The sequence below is a fragment of the Heterodontus francisci genome, chromosome 5 (genome assembly GCF_036365525.1).
Source record: "Heterodontus francisci isolate sHetFra1 chromosome 5, sHetFra1.hap1, whole genome shotgun sequence".
Lineage (NCBI taxonomy): Eukaryota > Metazoa > Chordata > Chondrichthyes > Heterodontiformes > Heterodontidae > Heterodontus > Heterodontus francisci.
In genome coordinates, this window is record NC_090375.1 from 62,814,166 (window position 1) to 62,835,611 (window position 21,446).

Below are 21,446 nucleotides of genomic sequence, written 5' to 3' on the forward strand. Positions count from 1 at the left end.
TGTTTTAAGACACCGATAGTTTGCTCTGTGACATTTCTGGTGCAGCCTGGCTCTTGTTGTACACACATTGTCTACATTGTCAACTGGTGGAGGAGTTATAAGCCACATGTAGCATAGGTAGCTCTCGTCATCAAACAGCCAACCTCTGGTTCATCATCGTGCCTGGAATATGGCAGGAATGGCTGACTGGTGGAGGATGAAAGCATTGTGGCTGCTGCCAGGATAGAAGGAGTTCACCAACATGAGCATGGTTGCATACCGACTGGGAGTGTCACCTCTTGCGATTCCACTCCATCATTCCTCTGAGATATGGCAGCCGCAGAGCCATGTGCGTACAGTCAATGGCTCCCTGATCTACTGCAAATCCAGCCAACCTGGCAAAGTCACGCATCCACTCCTCCTGTTTCTCTTTAGTTAGAGAGAAGTCAATGAAGACCCCTCTCCTGTGCAGCTGAACACATCAAATCAGCATCAGAGGCTGAGTGACGACACAAACTATCCACTCTGCATCCTTCCGGCACACAGATGGCACACCCGTGCTACCACCCATACAGGCATGGCATGCTGTGCCAGATGTGGTCAGAGGTGGATAAGCTGCCATTTCCAGGACTCCGTGCTCCCATAGCGCCGACATCAATAGCGCTGCAGTCAAATTTTGCACCCACTGAAGAAAATCAACTCAAAGATACCCCATTTACAAATTAATGCACATTTCAGTTGGTCAACCTGCGCTCAGTGAGAGCAGTAATTAAATTAAAGTGATTTCTGACACAGGCTCCTATCAAAGGAATATTAATAAAGTAGAGGCTGATTTTAGGAATGCACGTTGTCTGTAGATGCCTTCACCTGGCAGACCACTGGGAAATCACGGGCAGTGTGCTTTCAGATCCTGATAACTGCAGACAGTGGCAAGGCTGTCCACAGGCAGCATACATTTGTAAAGTCAACCCCACAAAATCCTATGAAATGAAACAAAACAGATCACCAAATTAATAATAAAAGCAAAATACTGTGGATGCTGGAAATCTGAAATAAAAACAGAAAGTTTCAGGTCAGTGACCTTTCATCACCAAATTAATGCCTCTTCTCAAAAGATATCAATCCAATTCTCTTTTAAAGATGACAATTGGCATATAAACTGCCTTATCTAAGGAGTATACTCCAGTGTGGAGATGGGGGTGCAGGGTTGATTTTCAAATCTTTAATCTCGCTCAAGGGTTGTAAATTTTGTACTCAAATCCTCCAGTCCTTATTTTCAAGTTCAATAGTTTGTTTCAATATTATCTATACCTTTCATTATTATAAAGACCCACAGCATGTTTCCCCAGTGTGCAAAACTAGGTCCAATTACATACAGACAAAATGGCCTGACTATGCACATGAAAAGGTGAATGGACCAGTTTTATATTTGTACATTTTGTGTTTGTCCAATTTTGCGCACAGCGTTTTCCTAAATATCTAGCTCCAGCATGGTAACTGAGTTGCAATATAAAACTGCTGTATTCTTCCACAATGGCATGCATCAATTAAAGGCACATCTTCAGACAGCTTCCTTTTGTAAAAAATAAACTCTCTCATTGTACAAGTAGGTCTGCAGGCAGTTCACAGTGTTACTAAAAGTGAACCAAATGATAAGACACACACTGGGACTTTGGGACTTGGATAGTGCAGTTCAGCCTACTGAAGTGGAGATTGTTTCTGGAGCCATGTTGCACTCATTGTCTTTGCTGTATTACAAACTACCGCAGTAATCATAGAAGGAGACACCCACCGTACGAGATTTTCCTTGTAACTGATGTTGATTTTGGATGGCGTGAGGGTGAGATTGCCTTCCTCATCCATGAAGCTCTCTTCACTTAAATCATAATAGCCATTTGTCAGCAGGCGAGGACTCCGACGGCATGTGTAGGGGGAACCACCCAGCAGATTTAGGTGCCAAGGTGAACAGGAGTTTTCACTGGTCATCAATGAAAAACTTGAGCCAAGAAAAATACAGTCAATAATAGAAAAAAATCAAAATACTATTAACTGATGTTAATACAGAGAACAAATCCATCACTTAGTAATATGGGGGCAGAGAGGATTTTTATGGGGGTTCTCATGCTCAGAGCAGGACACTGTGGTTAGTTTTGGATTACTCTTACAAAAAGTCCACGCAGACATAATTGACTAAATGGCTTCTTTTTGAAGAGTGAACTTCTTTACTAGTAATTTCCAGGGGCTTCTCCCAGCCTCACACCGTAAATTAAGCAGATCAGAGAACCTCAAGGAAATTCTACCGCCTGGTCTCTTATTCTGAATCATTTTTTCCATGATCTCAAAAGTGGAACTCTTTACTCAATCTTTTCTTCTCCCTACAATCTTCTCGGCTTCTAAAACCAGTTCATAGCATCACTAATTGTGACTTCCCAATTTCTCCTCACTTCTCTTAGCGCTTTCCAACTCTGGTCTTGTCGTGCACAATTATATTGGCTCTCAAAATATAAAAAGTAAAGCTATCTTCTCATCTCACATTTCAAACCTTACCTAATAACAAAAGTGCTTTCTCCACCTCCCTATTCGAGCACAGAAATTATTGTGCCATTAAATGTTTGATCTTCTTAATTTATAACAATCTGAATAAGCATATCTGATATAGCAGTGACTCTCCAGCGAGATGGCACCATTATGTGACACTAAGGGGAAAAAATTCTAGTACGTTACTATTCCATTTGCAGGAGACAAGATTGTGATAAAATGACAGAAGGCTTCTTGGCTGTCTACATCAAAAAAAAGTTAACCAAACACCTATTCCACGAACACAGGAACCCCATCAAATGCCATGTGAACATTTGAAGTTAATTTTTGTATGGAACTTTACCCCAGGGAAGAAACATATCTGACAATGTGTAGTCCTTCAGGGTGATAAATGCTAAGTGGAAGTGTCACTGCTGCGTAAATAATGGAAACAGCTTCAATTCAAGAGCAAACACCCCAGAGCATAGGAACATAGTAACATGAGTAGACCATTCAGCAACCTTAAATCTATTAAACATTCAATATCATCGCTGAGAGAGAAAAAGGATGACTGCAAATGCTGTAAAGATGAAATATGAACAGAAAATGCTGGAAATACACTTCAGCTCAGCCAGCATCTGAAAAGAGAAATTAACATTTCAGGTGTAGAGAATTCACCAAATACATTAACCTGTCTTTTCTCGGAGTGACCTGCTGCATGTTTCCAGCACTTTCTGTTTTTATTCCAGTTTATAAATACCCCAGCAGCTCCATATGCAACATAAATCTCACTTAGGTCTCAATTTACCTAACGAAGCAAACCCCACAAATATTACTGCTAACCAATAGCACTTAATGCAGATTTTTAAAGAATTGTTCTTCTGAATTAACTACATCATAGCCAATGTTGTAAAGCAAGGAAGCTATAACATGCATTTCAGTGCATCAAATTACCTCTGGAGAGTTTCTTTAGAAGATACGTCTTCCTGAACTTCTTCTGGAAACATCTGTGCGCCTGCCACAAACAACATAGTTCAAGTAATTAAACTTAAAAACCTGAAAGAACACAAACTGTGTGCATTTATACAAGCAGTCTTTATATGTAGGGAAGCATCTCAAAATACTTAATATTACAGGGATAAAATAGGGAGTGATGACCAGAAGAAAAGTGAAAAATTGAGGGCAAACCTAGTGTAAAGTACTTGAAAACTTAAAAGATAATTGTATTAGGTTTTATGAGTTACTGCATCCTGTGTTACAATATAAATCTGTCTCTAAAAAAGTTTAAAGATGATCAGTTTAGGAGACCTACAGTTGGAATGCGAAAGCCAATTCTGATAGTGGCAATATCAGCTGATGCATGGAACAAATCCCACCCACATACAACATGGCCACAGTGCACTGCTACTGTCTCCCCAGCAAGAATACCAGGTCAAGGCTCTGGTTTTGCCTCAGACATTCCTCCACAAACAAAGCCAGCCCATCAAATACAACAAATTGACAAAGGGAATTACAGAGCTTAGGGATCAGACGGCTGAAGGCATGGCCACCAATGATGAGGCAAAAGAAAACAGGGATGCACCAGATGCCAGAGTTGGAGAAATGCAGTGTTTTCTTTGGGTTGCAGGGCAGAACGAGGTCCCCAAGATAGGGAGAACTGAGGCCGTGGAGGGAATTGAACACAAGGATGAAAATTTTAAATTTGAGGTGCTCTAAAGCAGCAAGTACAGGGCTAATGGGACAATGGGATTTGGACAAGCTAGGATACAGGCAGCAGAGTTTTAGATGAGTTCAAGTTTATGGACGGTGGAAGATGGGAGGCTGACCAGAAGAGCATTGGACTAGTCGAGTCTAGAGGTAACAAAGGCCTGGATGAGGATTTCAGCATCAAATGGTCTGAGGCAGAGGCTGAGACAAGCAAAATGACAGAGATTTAGGAGCTTCTGTTATAACAGATAAAAGATGATATGGAGAAAATCCATATTTCCATAAATAGAATGTTGAACAAAATACAACTATACAGTTTTGTGCAATTGAGGTTTTTTTTACCAGGTAAAGAGGTTGACAAATAAGGTGACGCAGGATACATTCCTGATGTTTGTCTAGTCTTCAACAGCCAAGTACTGAGTGAACAGCAGATGAAGATCTGTTAAAAAATAAACATACACAAATTATACAGGTACACTCTTAGTAATTCACATTGAGTACTCTCTCTTAATGAAATAAAAACAAGAAATGTCAGTGAAGGGTCACTGACCTGAAACGTTAACTCTGCGTCTCTCTCCACAGATGCTGCCAGATCTGCTGAGTATTTCCAGCATTTCTTGTTTTTATTTCAGATTTCCAGCATCTGCAGTATTTTGCTTTTATTTTAGTGCTCTCTTAATGAAACCCTGGGTCACAGTATCAAGACTAACCAAGAGCAGCACTCTTGTCTTTTTGAATCCCCAGTACAAAAATGGCAATGGGAACATCTGTCTACAAAAAATGTTAGCTTCTACAGGATTTATCAGCGACCATACCATGGAGAATATTTGGCAAGATTCTGGATAGAACAACTTGTGACAGCACGCCACTACGTTTCCTAGGTTGGTGCTAATTTGTAAATACTATTGTCATGCTCACACAATACGAACTTATGAACTATAAATAAAATATAAACCTGAAATGGACACTTTCCTGTAAAACAAAATGGAGTTGAGGTCAGGTGACCTTTTCTTTCCTGCCAATGCACATGGAAATGCAAGAACCCCAAGCAAATGTTCATATCTGGAAAAGTCTTGGCATTAAGTCATTAAAATGCAAAAGACCTTTCTGGACATATCTTTGAGAAGACATTTAAATGCAAACAACCCTTCATGTGGTAATGGCTGCATTTCTCCAACTAATTAAAAAAACTTATAAGGGGCTTTAATAAGACATATTCTGGGCAGACAGGAAGACCCTGCCTTGAACTACCAGCTTTAAGCCACATGTAGGCAGAGACATGCAGGCCCTGAACTCTCCACCTGAGGAACCATGCCAGGGCTTAGCCATTGAACCTTGACTGGATACAACAAGAGAAATCTGCTACTGTGAACATAAAACAACAGCGAATCTGACCTCCTAAACCTGCAGAGCTTTTCTTCAGTAGTCAAAAAAGGATTACAGGCCTACATAATTTCAAATCTTCACCCCGGGGAAAAGCGAGTATAACACAGAACTCTTGAAATCATAAGACCTAAACGCAGGCTACCTTTATAATCACAATCTATTCTTGAGTGTGTGTGTGTATCTGTATGAGTGTGAGAGTGGGTGTAGATACATATATTCGGGTGTTGAACACCATTATCAGAGAATTTAAAAAAACAAGAAACAAAGGAAAAGAAACATGAGAGAAGCCAGACAACATAAAATTGCAAGCTGTAAATATTACCTCACAACTTTGGATCAAAAATGTTTCCTCTATCCACCCAAGTGAGGATGCATTCAGAAGAGTTTTGAAACAGCTTAGCAGTTTCTATGCCTTTTTTGGTATCTTTACATCAGAAACTGCTGGCAGTGCGGTGGAGAGGGGGGGGGGGGGGTGGGGGACAATATGGATTTACATCAGATTCTCTGGCAGTCTGGTAGCATTTGTTTTGATCTTGGGGAGGAGAGGAGAGAAAAGGGAAAGTGAACAAAATCTTTAAAAAATTCACATACAATTCAATAATAATTTAGGCCGGAGCGGACTGGTGGTGGGTGGGAGGGGGAGGGCATAAAACTGAGTGGGAGGCAGGGGATGCCGTTCCCGACGCCCCCACTGCATTTTTACAAGGGACGGTGGCGGAGAGAAATGGCCCACCCGACCCAAGCCAATCAAGCCCCTTAAGTGGTCAGTTAAGTGCTACGTAAGGGTCTCCTCCTGCCGTCGCTGATATTTTACCAGCCGTGGGCGAGTAGCTCAGACTCCCAGAATGCCGCCAGGTAAAATGTGGCAGCCTCCTTGCGGACTCTGGGGACTCTCCTGATCGGGCTCCCTGTGCCCCACAGGGGGCCACCCCCGAAGCCTCAATCGCCCCATTGAAAGTTCCCTCCCCACCCCTCAACAGACCCCCCTTGCCTCGCCTGGGCCTGGCCGATTGTCCCCCCAAACTTACCTGTCTTCCAGGGCCATCGTCCCTCTTGCTGCTGTGGCTAGGTTGCAATCCCAGCAGTGGCCACTGCTTTTAGTGGCGCTGCTGGGATTGAGAACTGCTAGTCTGCTGTTTGGCTGGCAGCTCCATTTGGCGGGACCTTCTGCCTCAGAGAGGCTGAAGTCTCGCCCAAGGCCAATTAAGGGCCTGGGAAGTGTAAACTCCCGGCAGAGGCAGGCTCACCACCGATTGTTTGGCTGGTGTGCCCAATGTAAAATTCCGGCCTTTCTTTGTTTCCATCTGGAGAGATAGACGTTGACATCACAGCCTGGGCTGCAGGTGGTAGCATACTGCAGATGAGTTTATCCATATGAGTGGCACCCTCCTCATCTCTTGTCCAATCTGCACAACTTTGCCATCAATTGACTAAAAGGCTGCCCTTCCGAGCCAATAAGAACTGAAGTTGTTTTCAACCTTAATTCCATCTTCAAAATGGATGTTGGTAGCAGGCAACCAGAACAGACAAAGGAAAATAAATTGTTTTAACCTTAAAACAATAAAAGGCAGAATAGATTATTAGCTATAAAATCAATAAAAGAGAACAGAAAATTTAACAGTGTCGAGCACAAGTTTTAAATTTATTTTTAGTTATGCAAAATTGCAATTGGCTTTTATCAGATTATTACAAAAATAAAACTCTTCTCTTTTTTCAGCCTCATTTACCTGACATTGTACAAAACCAGTAGGCCAAGGAGTCATGAATTTCCCTGATCCCACAAGTAGTTTAAGTATTAAGGTTATAGCTGCCGACCCAGGAATTAAAAAAAAGTCAACATTTACAAAAAAAATGCATTTACTCATGCAGCCAGAAATCCTAATTCTGATTCATTGGATTTAATACAAAGTGTTAAAGTCCTTTGGGTTTAAACTTCGTCTGATAGTGTGAAACGGCGAGATCAAATTATCCACCCATTACATACAGTTCATTTTCTATTCCATTGAAGTCAAAAGAATAGGCAAAAACATCAAAACTGCCCATTTTACACCAGCGCCCAAAGTTAAACTTACCCCAAATTAGATCGATTTGGAGTGGCCACACCAGGCAATAATGGGGCAGTAAGAGTACTGACCCTATGTGAGGCCCTTACTGCCCTGGTAATAGTGGGGATGCAGCCATCGCCATTTTAAAACAGTCTTACCACCTGCTTCATCTTGTGCAGTGTCGACTTCGATCAGTTCCATAGACGATGGAAGAGAAGAGGCCTATCAAAAGGTAAGCCTTAAATTATTTTTGTGGGCCTCAGAGGATCAGGAGTGCTTCTTCAGGGCCCCAAAAAATAATCTGGGTCACTGCCATCCTGGGACCCCCACTCTCCATAATCATGAGATTAATCACCACCTCCCCCACTTCCATCTTGACGACCGCTCTGGTGCATTTTCCTGTTCCGCATCTGGTGATTCCTGTTGGATGCCCTGCAGCTCACCTAGCAAATGTAAATGAAGCCGTAGCCCCAAAATCCCGGCCGTCATTTCAGCAGCCTGTTGGCTGCCCAAAAGTCAAAGTTTACCCCTTCTCCAAAGCACTCAGACAGCTCATCCGAGATAATCCCCCATGACGTCAGTGGATGGATCAAGATGTATAATGCACATGGTGTGAAAGTCCACATCCTATAGATGGAGCACTTTTTCTCTGCAGTGTAACCTAATGCAGCTCTTTAAAATTATGAAAGGGTTTGATAGGGTAGATATAGAAAAGATATTTCCACTTGCAAGCAAAACCAGAACTAGGGACCATAAATATCAAATAGTTACCAATAAATCCAATAGAGAATTCAGGAGGAACATTTTTACCCAAAGAGTCGTTAAAATGTGGATCTTGCTATCACAAGGGGTAGTTAGGGAAAATAGAATAGATGCATTTAAAAGTGAAGCTAGTGTTACGATCAGGTGAGGAGAGGTCAAAAGGCTCCCTTCTTGTCCCTCTCCATGTTTGACTGCAATGAGGTTTATTTCTTTTAAACAGTGGATGTGCTTACTAATTCAGTGAGTATTTAACCCTTTATGTCCCATGCATAAAAGAACCAATCGGACAGCTTTTCTTGAGTTTAAACAAGAAAAAGAGGTTAGTTTATTGTACTTAAAATGAAAACCCGATCTAAGTAAAAATAATATACTATGTTCCAACTTTCACACGCGCACAGACACACAACACAAATAGATGACAGAGTGAGGAAGGATAGTTTGGTTGGATTAGGGTCCAGAACAAATAAAATAATATACAGTCTGTGGGGTCTGGTAATTCAGTTGTCTTCTGGCTCAATTTGTGGTTCTGAAGATCCTAGCTGGTAGAAGTGACCCTCTTGGTTCAGGGTTTCCTTGGAGACAGTGATGTAGATGGTTTTCTGCCCAGAGTCTCTGCCTGTAGCAATGATAAACTTGGAAGTTCTGCAGTCCGCAGACAGGGTTTGAAACTTGCAGTATTACTGAGGCGGGGTGGTGGGGAAAAAGAGCGAGAGAGTGAGAGCCCAACTGGGGTCCTGCACTGATTAGCTCTCAAAGCTTGACTAATGTGTTCAGAAGAAACTCCAAGTTTTCACACAGACTGGGAGACTGCCACATGATTCTCTCGGTTTTCTCTTTTCCACTTTAATGAGATCCAAGTCGAAGAATCCCAATCTCTCTCAGGTATTAGTTTTTCACTGTTTACCCCCTGGAGGTTTGTCTCCACTAGTGTGAATATTCCAAGATGGCTTTGAATGTCTTGCTAACGAAGCGATACCAGATAATTCACTCAACTGCTCAAGCCATTTTTCTGGATAAGGGCTGCATAGACATGCATCTCCACTTTCTCAAGAAGCTCAGCACCACCCAGAACAAAGCAGCCTGCTTGATTGGCACCCCATCTACCACCTTCAACATTCACTCCCTTCACCACCGATGCACAGTGGCAGCAGTGGGAACTATATACAAGATGCACTGCAGCAACGCACCAAGGCTCCTTCGACAGCACCACAACACCTTCCAAACCCGCAACCTCTGCCACCTTGAAGGACAAGAGCAGCAGATACATGGGAACACCACCATCTGCAAAATCCCTGCCAAGCCACACACCATCCTGATTTAGAACTATATTGCCAGTCCTTCACTGTCACTGGGTCAAAATCCTGGAACTCCCTTCCTAACAGCACTATGAGTGTACCTACCTCACACGGACTGCAGCAGTTCAAGAAGGCAGTTCACCACCACCTTCTCAAGGCCAATAAATACTCTCCCAGCCAGCAATGCCCACATCACATGAATGAATTTTTAAAAAAGCCTTGATACCTTGGAATGAGAAGTATTTCAATGCAAATAGCGGTGGCCATCTTAGCTGCTGTCTTTTTAAAAATTGAATTTTGGATTCCAGCTTTCCTTTTAAAAGTTTAATTTAGGTTTCCAACTGATGAATTAAAATCATTGTTACAACCCGGTGAGAAGGGTGTCTAGGGTTCCTTCTCAGCCTTCACCTGGTCTTACCCGTAACAGGGTTTAATTTTAAACACACCGTGTTTTTAGCTCCCCCTGTGGTGAATTCTTGTTCACCACTTTCCATTTAAAAGGCAAAGAAACCAGCACAAACAGGTTTTCTTGGAATATTCACACTAGTGGAGACAAACCTCCAGCGGGTGAACAGTAAAAAACTAATACCTGAGAGAGATTGGGATTCTTAGACTTGGATCTCATTAAAGTGGAAAAGAGAAAACAGAGAGAATCATGTGGCAGTCTCCCAGTCTGTGTGAAAACTTGGAGTTTCTTCTGAACACATTAGTCAAGCTTAGAGAGCTAATCAGTGCAGGACCCCAGTTGGGCTCTCACATGATGGACGTGCTTTCCAAAATGGGGTTTGGGGAGGGAATCTGCGATTGGATCAAACTGCTCTATACAAACATCAGTAGCGCAGTCTCAATCAATGGGTGGGAATCGGAAAGTTTCCCGATCAAATCTGGAGTCAGACAGGACTCTCCTCTCTCCCCGGTCTTGTTTGTTTGCTGTATTGAACCCTTTGCTGAGTCTATTAGGAAGGATGCGAGCATAAGAGGGGTGACAATCCCAGGCAGCGGAGGCACTCAGGTGAAAACCTCCCTGTACATGGATGACGTCGCCGTCTTCTGTTCGGATCCACAGTCTGTGCGCAGACAGATGAGCATCTGCGACCAGTTCGAACTGGCCTTGGGAGCCAAAGTTAACCATGGCAAGAGCGAGGCCATGTTCTTTAGGAACTGGGCTGACCGATCCTTTGTCCCCTTCACCGTCAGGTCAGATTACCTGAAGGTGCTGGGGATATGGTTTGGAAGGGCCGGGCATGCACCAAAACCTGGGAGGAACGAGTAGCCAAGGTACAACAAACTTTGAGCATGTGGGGGCAGCGATGTGTGGAAAGAGATGCAGTGGTTTTTGTCAAGGTTCATCCCAAGCAGCTCTGTAACACAGGAGTCTGTGCTCCATGGGCTGTTCCCAGGGACGCACACCGAGACAAACATCAACTGCTGCTGGAGGACTATCAATTCGGTGAAAGACGCCCTTTGGTCTGCCCGAAACCTGCTGGTCTTCCAGCGCAAAGAGTTGTCCACCGCCGAATGTTGCAGACTGGCACATTCCAAGGTCCAGGACTACGTGTTGAGGGACGCACTAAAGCTTGGGGCAGCCGTAGCAAAGGCTCAATGGGGAAAGACCACAATGTAAGGTTCCCCCACCAAGCTGGACTGAGGGGCTGGATCCATGGGAAACCCCTCGAACTGTATCGTTAATATTCTCAATTGCTGTAAATGTAAAACTGTAATTGACATGACAATTGTGAAACAGAAGGGTTGGGAAGGAACTCATGACAGTATTGAAGGAAACTGATCTCCCTTGCAATGTTTGTATTTTTTGGTGCTGTTTGGAAACTGTCTGGCAATGTAATTTTTACAGATGTTTATGAATAAAGTATATTTTGGAAATTAAAAAAAAAATGTGGGGGCAGCGATCTCTCTCCATTGTGGGTAAGAACCTAGTCATCAGGTGCGAAGCACTCACCTTGTTGCTGTACGTGGCGCAGGTCTGGCCCATACCCCACTCCTGCGCTGTGGCGGTCACCCGAGCCATTTTCCGCTTTATCTGGGGATCTAAAATGGACCGGGTCCGGAGGGACACGATGTTCAAATCTCTGGATAAGGGCGGGAAAAATGTACCCAACGTGGCCCTCATCCTGATGACCACCTCCGTGTGCGGCTGCATCAAGCTGTGTGTAGATCTCCAATACGCAAACTCCAAGTGTCACTACGTGCTGAGGTTCTATCTGTCCCCGGTGTTGCGAAGGATGGGCCTGGTCACATTGCCGCGGAACGCTCCATGCAGTTGGGCCGTGCCGTACCACCTATCCTTCGTGGAGCAGTTTCTGCGGGAAAACACCTTTGACCACCGGTCCATCAGGCAGTGGTCTGCACAGAATGTCCTCAAGGCCCCACAGGAAAAGGAGACGGGGGATCCTGTCGGATGGTTCCCCGAGCAGACCGCCAAAGTCATTTGGCGGAATGCCTCATCACCAGAACTTTCAAACAAGCACCAAGATGTAGCTTGGCTGGTGGTGAGAAGGGCCCTCCCCGTCAGATCCTTCCTGCACGCCCAAAGTCTCGCCCCCTCCGCGCAATGCCCCCGCGGTGGCTGTGGTGGGGAAGAGATGGTTGCCCACCTCCTCCTGGAATGTGTCTTTGCAAAGCAGGTGTGGAAAGAGATGCAGTGGTTTTTGTCAAGGTTCATCCCAAGCAGCTCTGTAACACAGGAGTCTGTGCTCCACGGGCTTTTCCCAGGGACGCACACCAAGACAAACATCAACTGCTGCTGGAGGACTAACACTTCGGTGAAAGACGCCCTTTGGTCTGCCCGAAACTTGCTGGTCTTCCAGCGCAAAGAGTTGTCCACCACCGAATGTTGCAGACTGACACATTCCAAGGTCCAGGACTACGTGCTGAGGGACGCACTAAAGCTTGGGGCAGCCGCAGCAAAGGCTCAATGGGGAAAGACCACAGTGTAAGGTCCCCCCCACCAAGCTGAACGAAGGGGCTGGATCCATGGGAAACCCCTCGAACTGTAACGGGAAAATTTTCATTTGCTGTAAAATGTAAAAGTGTAAATGGCATGACAAATGTGAAATGGAAGGGTTGTGAGGTAACTCATGAATGTAATGAAGCAAACGGACCTCCTTTGCACTATTTGTATTTTTTGACTTGTTGCTGTTTGAAACTGGTAATGTAATTTTTACAGATTTTTATGAATAAAGTATATTTTGGAAATAAAAAACAGAAACCTGTGTAGACCTCCAGTACGCAATCTCCAAGTGTCACTAGGTGCTGAGGTTCTATCTGTCCCTGGTATTGCGAAGGATGGGCCTGGTCACATTGCCGCGGAACACTCCATGCAGTTGGACTGTGCCGTACCACCTATCTTTCATGGAGCAGTTTCTGCGGAAAAACACCTTTGACCACCAATCCATCAGGCAGTGGTCTGCATGGAATGTCCTCAAGGCCCTACGGGAAAAGGAGATGGTGGATCCTGTCAGATGGTTCCCCGAGCAGACCGCCAAAGTCATTTGGCAGAATGCCTCATCACCAGAACTTTCAAACAAGCACCAAGAAGTAGCTTGGCTGATGGTGAGAAGAGCCCTCCCCGTCAGATCCTTCCTGTATGCCCGAAGTCTCACCCCCTCCGCACAATGCCCTCGAGGTGGCTGTGGTGGGGAAGAGACGGTTGCCCACCTCCTCCTGGAATGTGTCTTTGCAAAGCAGGTGTGGAAAGAGATGCAGTGGTTTTTGTCGAGGTTCATCCCAAGCAGCTCTGTAACACAGGAGTCTGTGCTCTACGGGCTGTTCCTAGTGACGCACACCGAGACAAACATCAACTGCTGCTGGAGGACTATATATTCGATGAAAGACGCCCTTTGGTCTGCCCGAAACCTGCTGGTCTTCCAGCGCAAAGAGTTGTCCACGACTGAACGTTGCAGACTGGCACATTCCAAGGTCCAGGACTACGTGCCAAGGGACACACTAAAGCTTGAGGCAGCCGCAGCAAAGGCTCAATGGGGAAAGACCACTGTGTAATGTCCCCCCACCAAGCTGAACTGAGGGTTGGATCCATGGAAAACCCCTCAAACTGTATCTGGAAAATATTTGTTTGCTGTAAAATGTATATGGCATGAAAAATGAAATGGAAGGGTTGTGAGGCAACTCACTCCTGCATTGAAGGAAACTGACCTCCTTTGCACTGTTTGTAATTTTTGACTTGGTGCTGTTTAGAACTGTTTTGTCATGTATTTTTTACAGATTTTTCTGAATAAAGTATATTTTGGAAATTTAAAAAAATAAACCAGCACAAACAGGCTTTCTTAGGTTTAAAGAAGAAAAGTTGAAATTTATTAAATTTAAACTCTAATTTGGTTAACGCCTACAGATACACGACGCGCCCACGCCAGCATGCATATGCGATACACACGTGCAAATAGAGACAGAAAAAGAGCAGAAGAGAAAAATTAAGTGGAAAAATTTGAGGCAATATGGGCGGCACAGTGGCGCAGTGGTTAGCACCGCAGCCTCACAGCTCCAGTGACCCGGGTTCAATTCTGGGTACTGCCTGTGTGGAGTTTGCAAGTTCTCCCTGTGTCTGCGTGGGTTTTCTCCGGGTGCTCCGGTTTCCTGCCAAAAGACTTGCAGGTTGGTAGGTAAATTGGCCATTATAAATTGCCCCTAGTATAGGTAGGTGGTAGGTGGTAGGGAAATATAGGGACAGGTGGGGATGTGGTAGGAATATGGGATTAGTGTAGGATTAATATAAATGGGTGGTTGATGGTTGGCACAGACTCAGTGGGCCGAAGGGCCTGTTTCAGTGCTGTATCTCTAAACTAAACTGACCAATATCTGAAGAGGTTTTGTTACAGTTCTTCGATCTCACTGTAGAGTTCTTGATTGTAGGTAGATCTTGCTTTTCATCGGAACCCAGTATTCTTCTTAAACCATGTTCTCTTTAGGAGAATTTTCTCTCTTGGGATTCATGTGTCTTCAGTGGAGTCAGAGGCTTGTGAGAAAAACAGATGGAAGCAGGCAGGAGAGATCTTCTCAGTCCAGGAGCAAACAGACACTCTCAGTTTAAAGTGTTTGTACAAATTCAGAAAAACCCAAGTTGCCAAGCAGGTTAGTCATGTGACTAACTGGTCTGACCACGTCTTGGATTGTATCACCTTCGCAGTCTCTGGAATGCTCCTCTTGCACACAATACATAGTGATCAAGGTCCATTGTGGGTTGACTGTGTCAGGGATTGGTCCTTTGTCCTTCCAAGCACTATCTGTTAATATGCAAATATCTTTTCCACCCACGGCTGATCTGTTTAACAAGTCCTTTCTTCACTCCAGTAACAGTTTAAAATCAATGCTCATGACAAAATTAATGTGCCTCATTCTTGGCAGGTGGGGGCCTACGTGACATCATGCAGTATAGCACATTTTTATGACACTGGAAAAAGGTGAGAGAGAAAGAAATAGAAGGATATACTGAAAGAGTTAGATGAGGGGTGGGAGGAAGCTCATATGGAGCGTAAACACCAGTATAGGCCAGTTGGGCCGAATGGTCTGTTTCTGTGCTGTAAATCTGATGTAATGCTATGTACAAATCTGTAGACAAACAATTTACAGACTGGAGGGCAACCTTGTTAGCCATTGAGATGACTGGCATGCAGCTTCAAAAACAGAGTAACTTGAGTCTGATATTGAATCTTGGTCAATAGCACTGCAGTGCTGGATGCTTTCCAACACTGGATAACGTCTCTAAATTCCCCAATACTTAGCATGCTCTTATTTATAGAACAGCTGCACATTCCCATGAGCTACATACACAGACAAATCCCTCGTGACTATTTCCTGTGCACAGACAGAATGAGGTCATTTGAAGTTAACATTCCTTCTTGGCCAGTCCCTACTCTAGTAAATATTTTAAGTTGCATCCACTGTTTCCTTTATAAGAACATAAGAAATAGGAGCAGGAGAAGGCCATTTGGCCCCTCGAGCCTGCTCTGTCATTCAATAAGATCATGACAGATCTGATAATGGCCTTAGCTTCACTTCCCTGCCTGCCCCCATAACCTTTGGCTCCCTTGTAGATCAAAATCTGTCTAACTCAGCCTCGAATATATTCAATGACCCAGCCTCCGCTGTTCTCTGGAGTAGTGAATTCCAAAGATTAACAACCCTCTAAGAGATGAAATTCCTCCTCATCTGTGTCAAATGGGAAACCCCTTATTCTGAAACAGTGCCCCCTGGTTCTAGATTCCCCAACAAGGGGAAACATCCTCTCAGCATCTGCCCTATCAAGCCCGCTCAGAATCCTATATGTTTCAGTAAGATCATCTTCTTCGGCAGTCCCTCGGGATTGAGAGGATGATTTGCTTCCACTTCAGTTCGATGGATTCTGTGATGGCTGTTAAGTCCAATGTGTGATCTGCAGACTCTGCCACATGATGGGCAGCTAGTGTTTGAAGGCCCAGGTAGATGAGTAGTTTGGAGATTTGTGCGCTCCCTCCGCACCTCGACTTCGCCTCCGCATGTTCCCAACGAAGTTCCTTGAGGTTTACAATGCCTTACCAGCTGAGCTGTCTCCATCTAGGACGGTCACATGCCAGAGGCTCCCACGAGTAGATGGTGATGTTTGATCTCTTCAGGGATGCTTTGAGGACATCTCCAAACTGTTTCCGCTGTCCTCCTAGGAGCCTTCTGCCCTGACCAAGTTCTGAGTAGAACAGCTGCTTCAGGAGTCTGGTGTCAGGCACGTGGACGACATGTCCTGCCCAGCGGAGCTGATTCTGGGTGATTAGCGCCCTGATGGTGGGTAGATTGACATGGGAGAGGACGCTGCTGTTGGATTGCCTTCCTTGCCACTGGATTTGTAGGATCTTGCAGAGGCATCTCTGGTGGTACTTCTCCAGAACTTTGAGTGCTTCAGTAAGATCATCTCTCATTCTTCTAAACTCCAATGAGTATAGGCTCAAAGCAGCTTTTAAATCTTATTAAAGCAGCTTCTTCTTATTAACTTTAAACCTTCCTAAGTTTAAAGTAATATATGCTCTGATCAGTTTGTCTAGATCACTTAACTCTTCAAGGTGCTGTCAACTCCTAAAAGGACAAAGGAGGAATGTTATGCTTGGACTCAGAGAAAATGGGTGAGATTCTAAACGAGTACTTTGCATCGGTATTCACCGAGGAGAGGGACATGACGGATGTTGAGGTTAGGAACAGATGTTTGATTACTCTAGGTCAAGTCGGCATAAGGAGGGAGGAAGTGTTGGGTATTCTAAAGGGCATTAAGGTGGACAAGTCCCCAGGTCCGGATGGGATCTATCCCAGGTTACTGAGGGAAGCGAGAGAGGAAATAGCTGGGGCCTTAACAGATATCTTTGCAGCATCCTTAAACACGGGTGAGGTCCCGGAGGACTGGAGAATTGCTAATGTTGTCCCCTTGTTTAAGAAGGGTAGCAGGGATAATCCAGGTAATTATAGACCGGTGAGCCTGACGTCAGTGGTAGGGAAGCTGCTGGAGAAGATACTGAGGGATAGGATCTATTCCCATTTGGAAGAAAATGGGCTCATCAGTGATAGGCAACATGGTTTTGTGCAGGGAAGGTCATGTCTTACCAACTTAATAGAATTCTTTGAGGAAGTGACAAAGTTGATTGATGAGGGAAGGGCTGTCGATGTCATATACATGGACTTCAGTAAGGCGTTTGATAAGGTTCCCCATGGCAGGCTGATGGAGAAAGTGAAGGCGCTTGGGGTCCAAGGTGTACTAGCTAGATGGATAAAGAACTGGCTGGGCAACAGGAGACAGAGAGTAGCAGTAGAGGGGAGTTTCTCAAAATGGAGACGTGTGACCAGTGGTGTTCCACAGGGATCCGTGCTGGGACCACTGTTGTTTGTGATATACATTAATGATTTGGAGGAAAGTATAGGTGGACTGATTAGCAAGTTTGCAGACGACACTAAGATTGGTGGAGTAGCAGATAGTGAAGGGGACTGTCAGAGAATACAGCAGAATATAGATAGATTGGAGAGTTGGGCAGAGAAATGGCAGATGGAGTTCAATCAGGGCAAATGCGAGGTGATGCATTTTGGAAGATCCAATTCAAGAGTGAACTACAGAGTAAATGGAAAAGTCCTGGGGAAAATTGATGTCCAGAGAGATTTGGGTGTTCAGGTCCACTGTTCCCTGAAGGTGGCAATGCAGGTAAATAGAGTGGTCAAGAAGGCATACGGCATGCTTTCCTTCATCAGACGGGGCATTGAGTACAAGAGTTGGCAGGTCATGTTACAGTTGTATAGGACTTTGGTTCGGCCACATTTGGAATACTGCGTACAGTTCTGGTCGCCACATTATCAAAAGGATGTGGATGCTTTGGAGAGGGTGCAGAGGAGGTTCACCAGGATGTTGCCTGGTATGGAGGGCGCTAGCTATGAAGAGAGGTTGAGTAGATTAGGATTATTTTCATTAGAAAGACGGAGGTTGAGGGGGGACCTGATTGAGGTGTACAAAATCATGAGAGGTATAGACAGGGTGGACAGCAAGAGGCTTTTTCCCAGAGTGGGGGTTTCAATTACTAGAGGACACGAATTCAAAGTGAAAGGGGAAATGTTTAGGGGGGATATGCGTGGAAAGTTCTTTACGCAGAGGGTGGTGGGCACCTGGAACGCGTTGCCAGCGGAGGTGGTAGACGCGGGCACGATGGAGTCTTTTAAGATGTATCTAGACAGATACATGAATGGGCAGGAAGAAAAGAGATACAGAACCTTAGAAAATAGGCGACATGTTTAGAGAGAGGATCTGGATCGGCGCAGGCTTGGAGGGCCGAAGGGCCTGTTCCTGTGCTGTAATTATCTTTGTTCTTTGTTCTAATATTCAATTCAAAGTCATTTTTGTTAAAAACCTTCATGAACATCTCTGCTTCAATACTTCTACATTTCAATTCCACTATGGTGGAACCAATTCTAACACAAACTACCAAAGAACCATACTTCTAGATACAAAGTGCATCTCCCTCCGCCTCCTCCACAAATCCACTGTTTCGAATATTCTTCTTTCAAAAGATTTATTAACTACCCATTTAATTAAACTGCTCCTATGGATTACCACATTCAAACAGATTTATCTACATTCATTGGGCTGCTGTGTTTGGGACATAGCTGGCACAAGAATGGCTGCTGCATGTGCCTACGTAAGTCACTGCACATCACAAAGTAATACATTGCGTGAAAAGTTTTGAAGCATTTCAAAATGATAAGGCAAGCAGTATAATATTAAAGTCAATTATTGATTGGTGAACAGTCCAGTGATGATGCATTAGTTCATAATCATGAAGACTGCTGGAAATACCAGGGTTACTCTTAACAAGGTGCTCACATTGCCAGAATTGTTCTGATTAAGTTTTGAATATGCTGTTCACATCAGGGTTTCATTGCATTAATTATAGAGATTTACATAGAAATTACAGCACAGAAACAGGCCAATTGGCTCAACTGGTCCATGCCAGTGTTTTTCCTCCACACGAGCCTCCTCCTAGCCTAGCAGCTTACCCATCTATTCCCTTCTGCCTCATGCGTTCATGCAGTTTACCCTTCAATGCATCTGTGCTATTTGCTGCATGTGGTACCACGCAGTAGGAAGTTTCACATTACAATAACTCTCTGGCTAAAGAAGTTCCTCCTGTATTCACTATTAGATTTATTAGTTACTATCTTATATATGTGGACCCTGGTTTTGGTCCCCCTTAAGTGGAAACATTTTAGAGTCATAGAATCATTGAGTTGTGCAGCACAGAAACAGGCCCTTCATTTTCTCCATGTCTAATTGATTTTTAGAAATGCCTTGGGTTGCTGATCCTCAAGGAGTTAAAGTGACATCATCAAGCTGCAGTTCAGCTCCAGCTCTGGATTTAAGTTTCAGACATTTCATTCTGTCAATGCCAGCCACTTTTATCCCAGATTAGTCTGTAACTATTACTGAATGCACATGCAAAGACAAAAATAAAGACCGACAAGAATTTCATCACAATAAAAATGTCATTTTCAGATGGAAAATATATATAGTATATATTTATATATATATATATATTACAATGATTGAAACTTCACACCCAATCCCAACCTTCCGAAAAGCTGTGTAAAAAGCTGCAGCAGGTTAACCTTCAAAGCCCACACTGAAATGTTTAGTATAATAGAAACCACCACAGGTCCCCAGGATGTAAAAACATCAGAACATGTTAAACGACATTTACACTCGACATTTGGAGGAATGGTTTGGTAGCTATGTCCAAAAGTTTTAACTTCTTTCTAAATTATCTGAGAAGACTTTCAAGTGGTTTACACAAGCTGCAACAGTGATATTAGGCTGCATTTGCCATTGAGGATCAGTGATATATAGATTAGCAAATTATAGTCATGTGTATTGCTTCCATGTAGCATATCTTGTGACAAATCTCATGGATTTTTACTCTTAACATGAGGAGAACAATTTGCTGCCCAAGTACTACAATCTTGCAGAAAAAGTCCCAGAACCAATGGAAATGGTGTTTTCGAAGAGGATCTGAATGATCTTGCTTGCCCCAGTAAAACATTTGTCCTAGTTATACTATGTAGAAGATATTATATTCACCTGCAAAATGCAGTGAACTATGTCCCAGTACCCAGTTCTGTTTAAGACTGCATGAAATGTTTAGCACTAGAGGAGACCTTTCAGGAAATCAATTCACCTCCTAAAGGGTAGCCAAACATCTTTCTTGATCTCTGGTGACAACCACTGCCAGCATAAAGAAAAAACTTAATGAAAATGGCAGCAAACCTTCCCTATAACTTCAATGTATATATTACAAAAACATATGGAAAGTGTTACAAGAATAAACACAGCTCAAGACTGGGACATTGGTAAACTGTTGGAGTTCAGCTTTTACAGTTCCTGACATCGACCGCTTGCTGACATATTGCTTTAGCATACTCGCTAATCTCTTCCTTATATTTTATGTAATGTCCTCTAAATAAGAAAACTTTAACCTCATCAGAATGTAGAAATTACTGTCAGTAATGTTGTGGTATGAATGTGCTTATATCAGATCCCTTTCTCTGCTCTTTTAATGAAAGAATTTATCTTCTTCTTCTTTGGCCTTCTTGTCTCGAGAGACAATGGGTAAGCGCCTGGGAGGTGGCCAGTGGTTTGTGAAGCAGCGGCTGGATAAAATTGGTTGTTGGCGCCGTTACACAGCTGGCTCTCCTCTTGGCTTTCCTGCCAACTGCTAAGTCTCTTCGACTCGCCACTCTTTAGACCCGCCTTTATGGCTGTCCGCCAGCTCTGGCGATCACTGGCAACTGACTCCCACGACTTGTGATCAATGTCACAGGACTTCATGTCACGTGTGCAGACGTCTTTAAAGCGGAGACATGGACGGCCGGTGGGTCTGATACCAGTGACGAGTTTGCTGTACAATGTGTCCTTGGGGATCCTGCCATCTTCCATGCAGTTCACATGGCCAAGCCATCTCAAGCGCTGCTGGCTCAGTAGGGTGTATATGCTGGGGATGTCGGCCGCCTTGAGGACTTCTGCGTTGGAGATACGGTCCTGCCACCTGATGCCAAGGATTCTCCGGAGGCAGCGAAGATGGAAAGAATTGAGACGTCGCTCTTGGCTGACTTACGTTGTCCAGGCCTCGCTGCCATAGAGCAAGGTACTGAGGACACAGGCTTGATATACTTGGACTTTTATGTTCCGGGTCAGTGCACCATTTTCCCACACTCTCTTGGCCAGTCTGGACAT

The 21,446-nt window shown here is 44.1% G+C and overlaps 1 protein-coding gene across 2 annotated transcripts in view; it reads right to left on the reverse strand.

Moving 5' to 3' along the window:
• The window catches only part of tmem71 (transmembrane protein 71), a 76,790-nt gene that overhangs the window by 44,964 nt on the left and 10,380 nt on the right, over positions 1–21,446 (reverse strand). The window contains exons 2-5 of one of the 2 annotated variants that reach the window (XM_068031539.1): positions 5,912–6,121; positions 4,546–4,642; positions 3,451–3,511; positions 1,772–1,975 (exon numbers count right to left, since the gene is read on the reverse strand). In XM_068031539.1, coding sequence (XP_067887640.1) covers positions 1,772–1,975; positions 3,451–3,511; positions 4,546–4,585 — 305 coding nt within the window. In that variant the 5' untranslated portion in view covers positions 4,586–4,642; positions 5,912–6,121. The remainder of the gene's footprint in view (positions 1–1,771; positions 1,976–3,450; positions 3,512–4,545; positions 4,643–5,911; positions 6,122–21,446) is intronic. The other variant, XM_068031538.1, reaches the window with a different exon arrangement.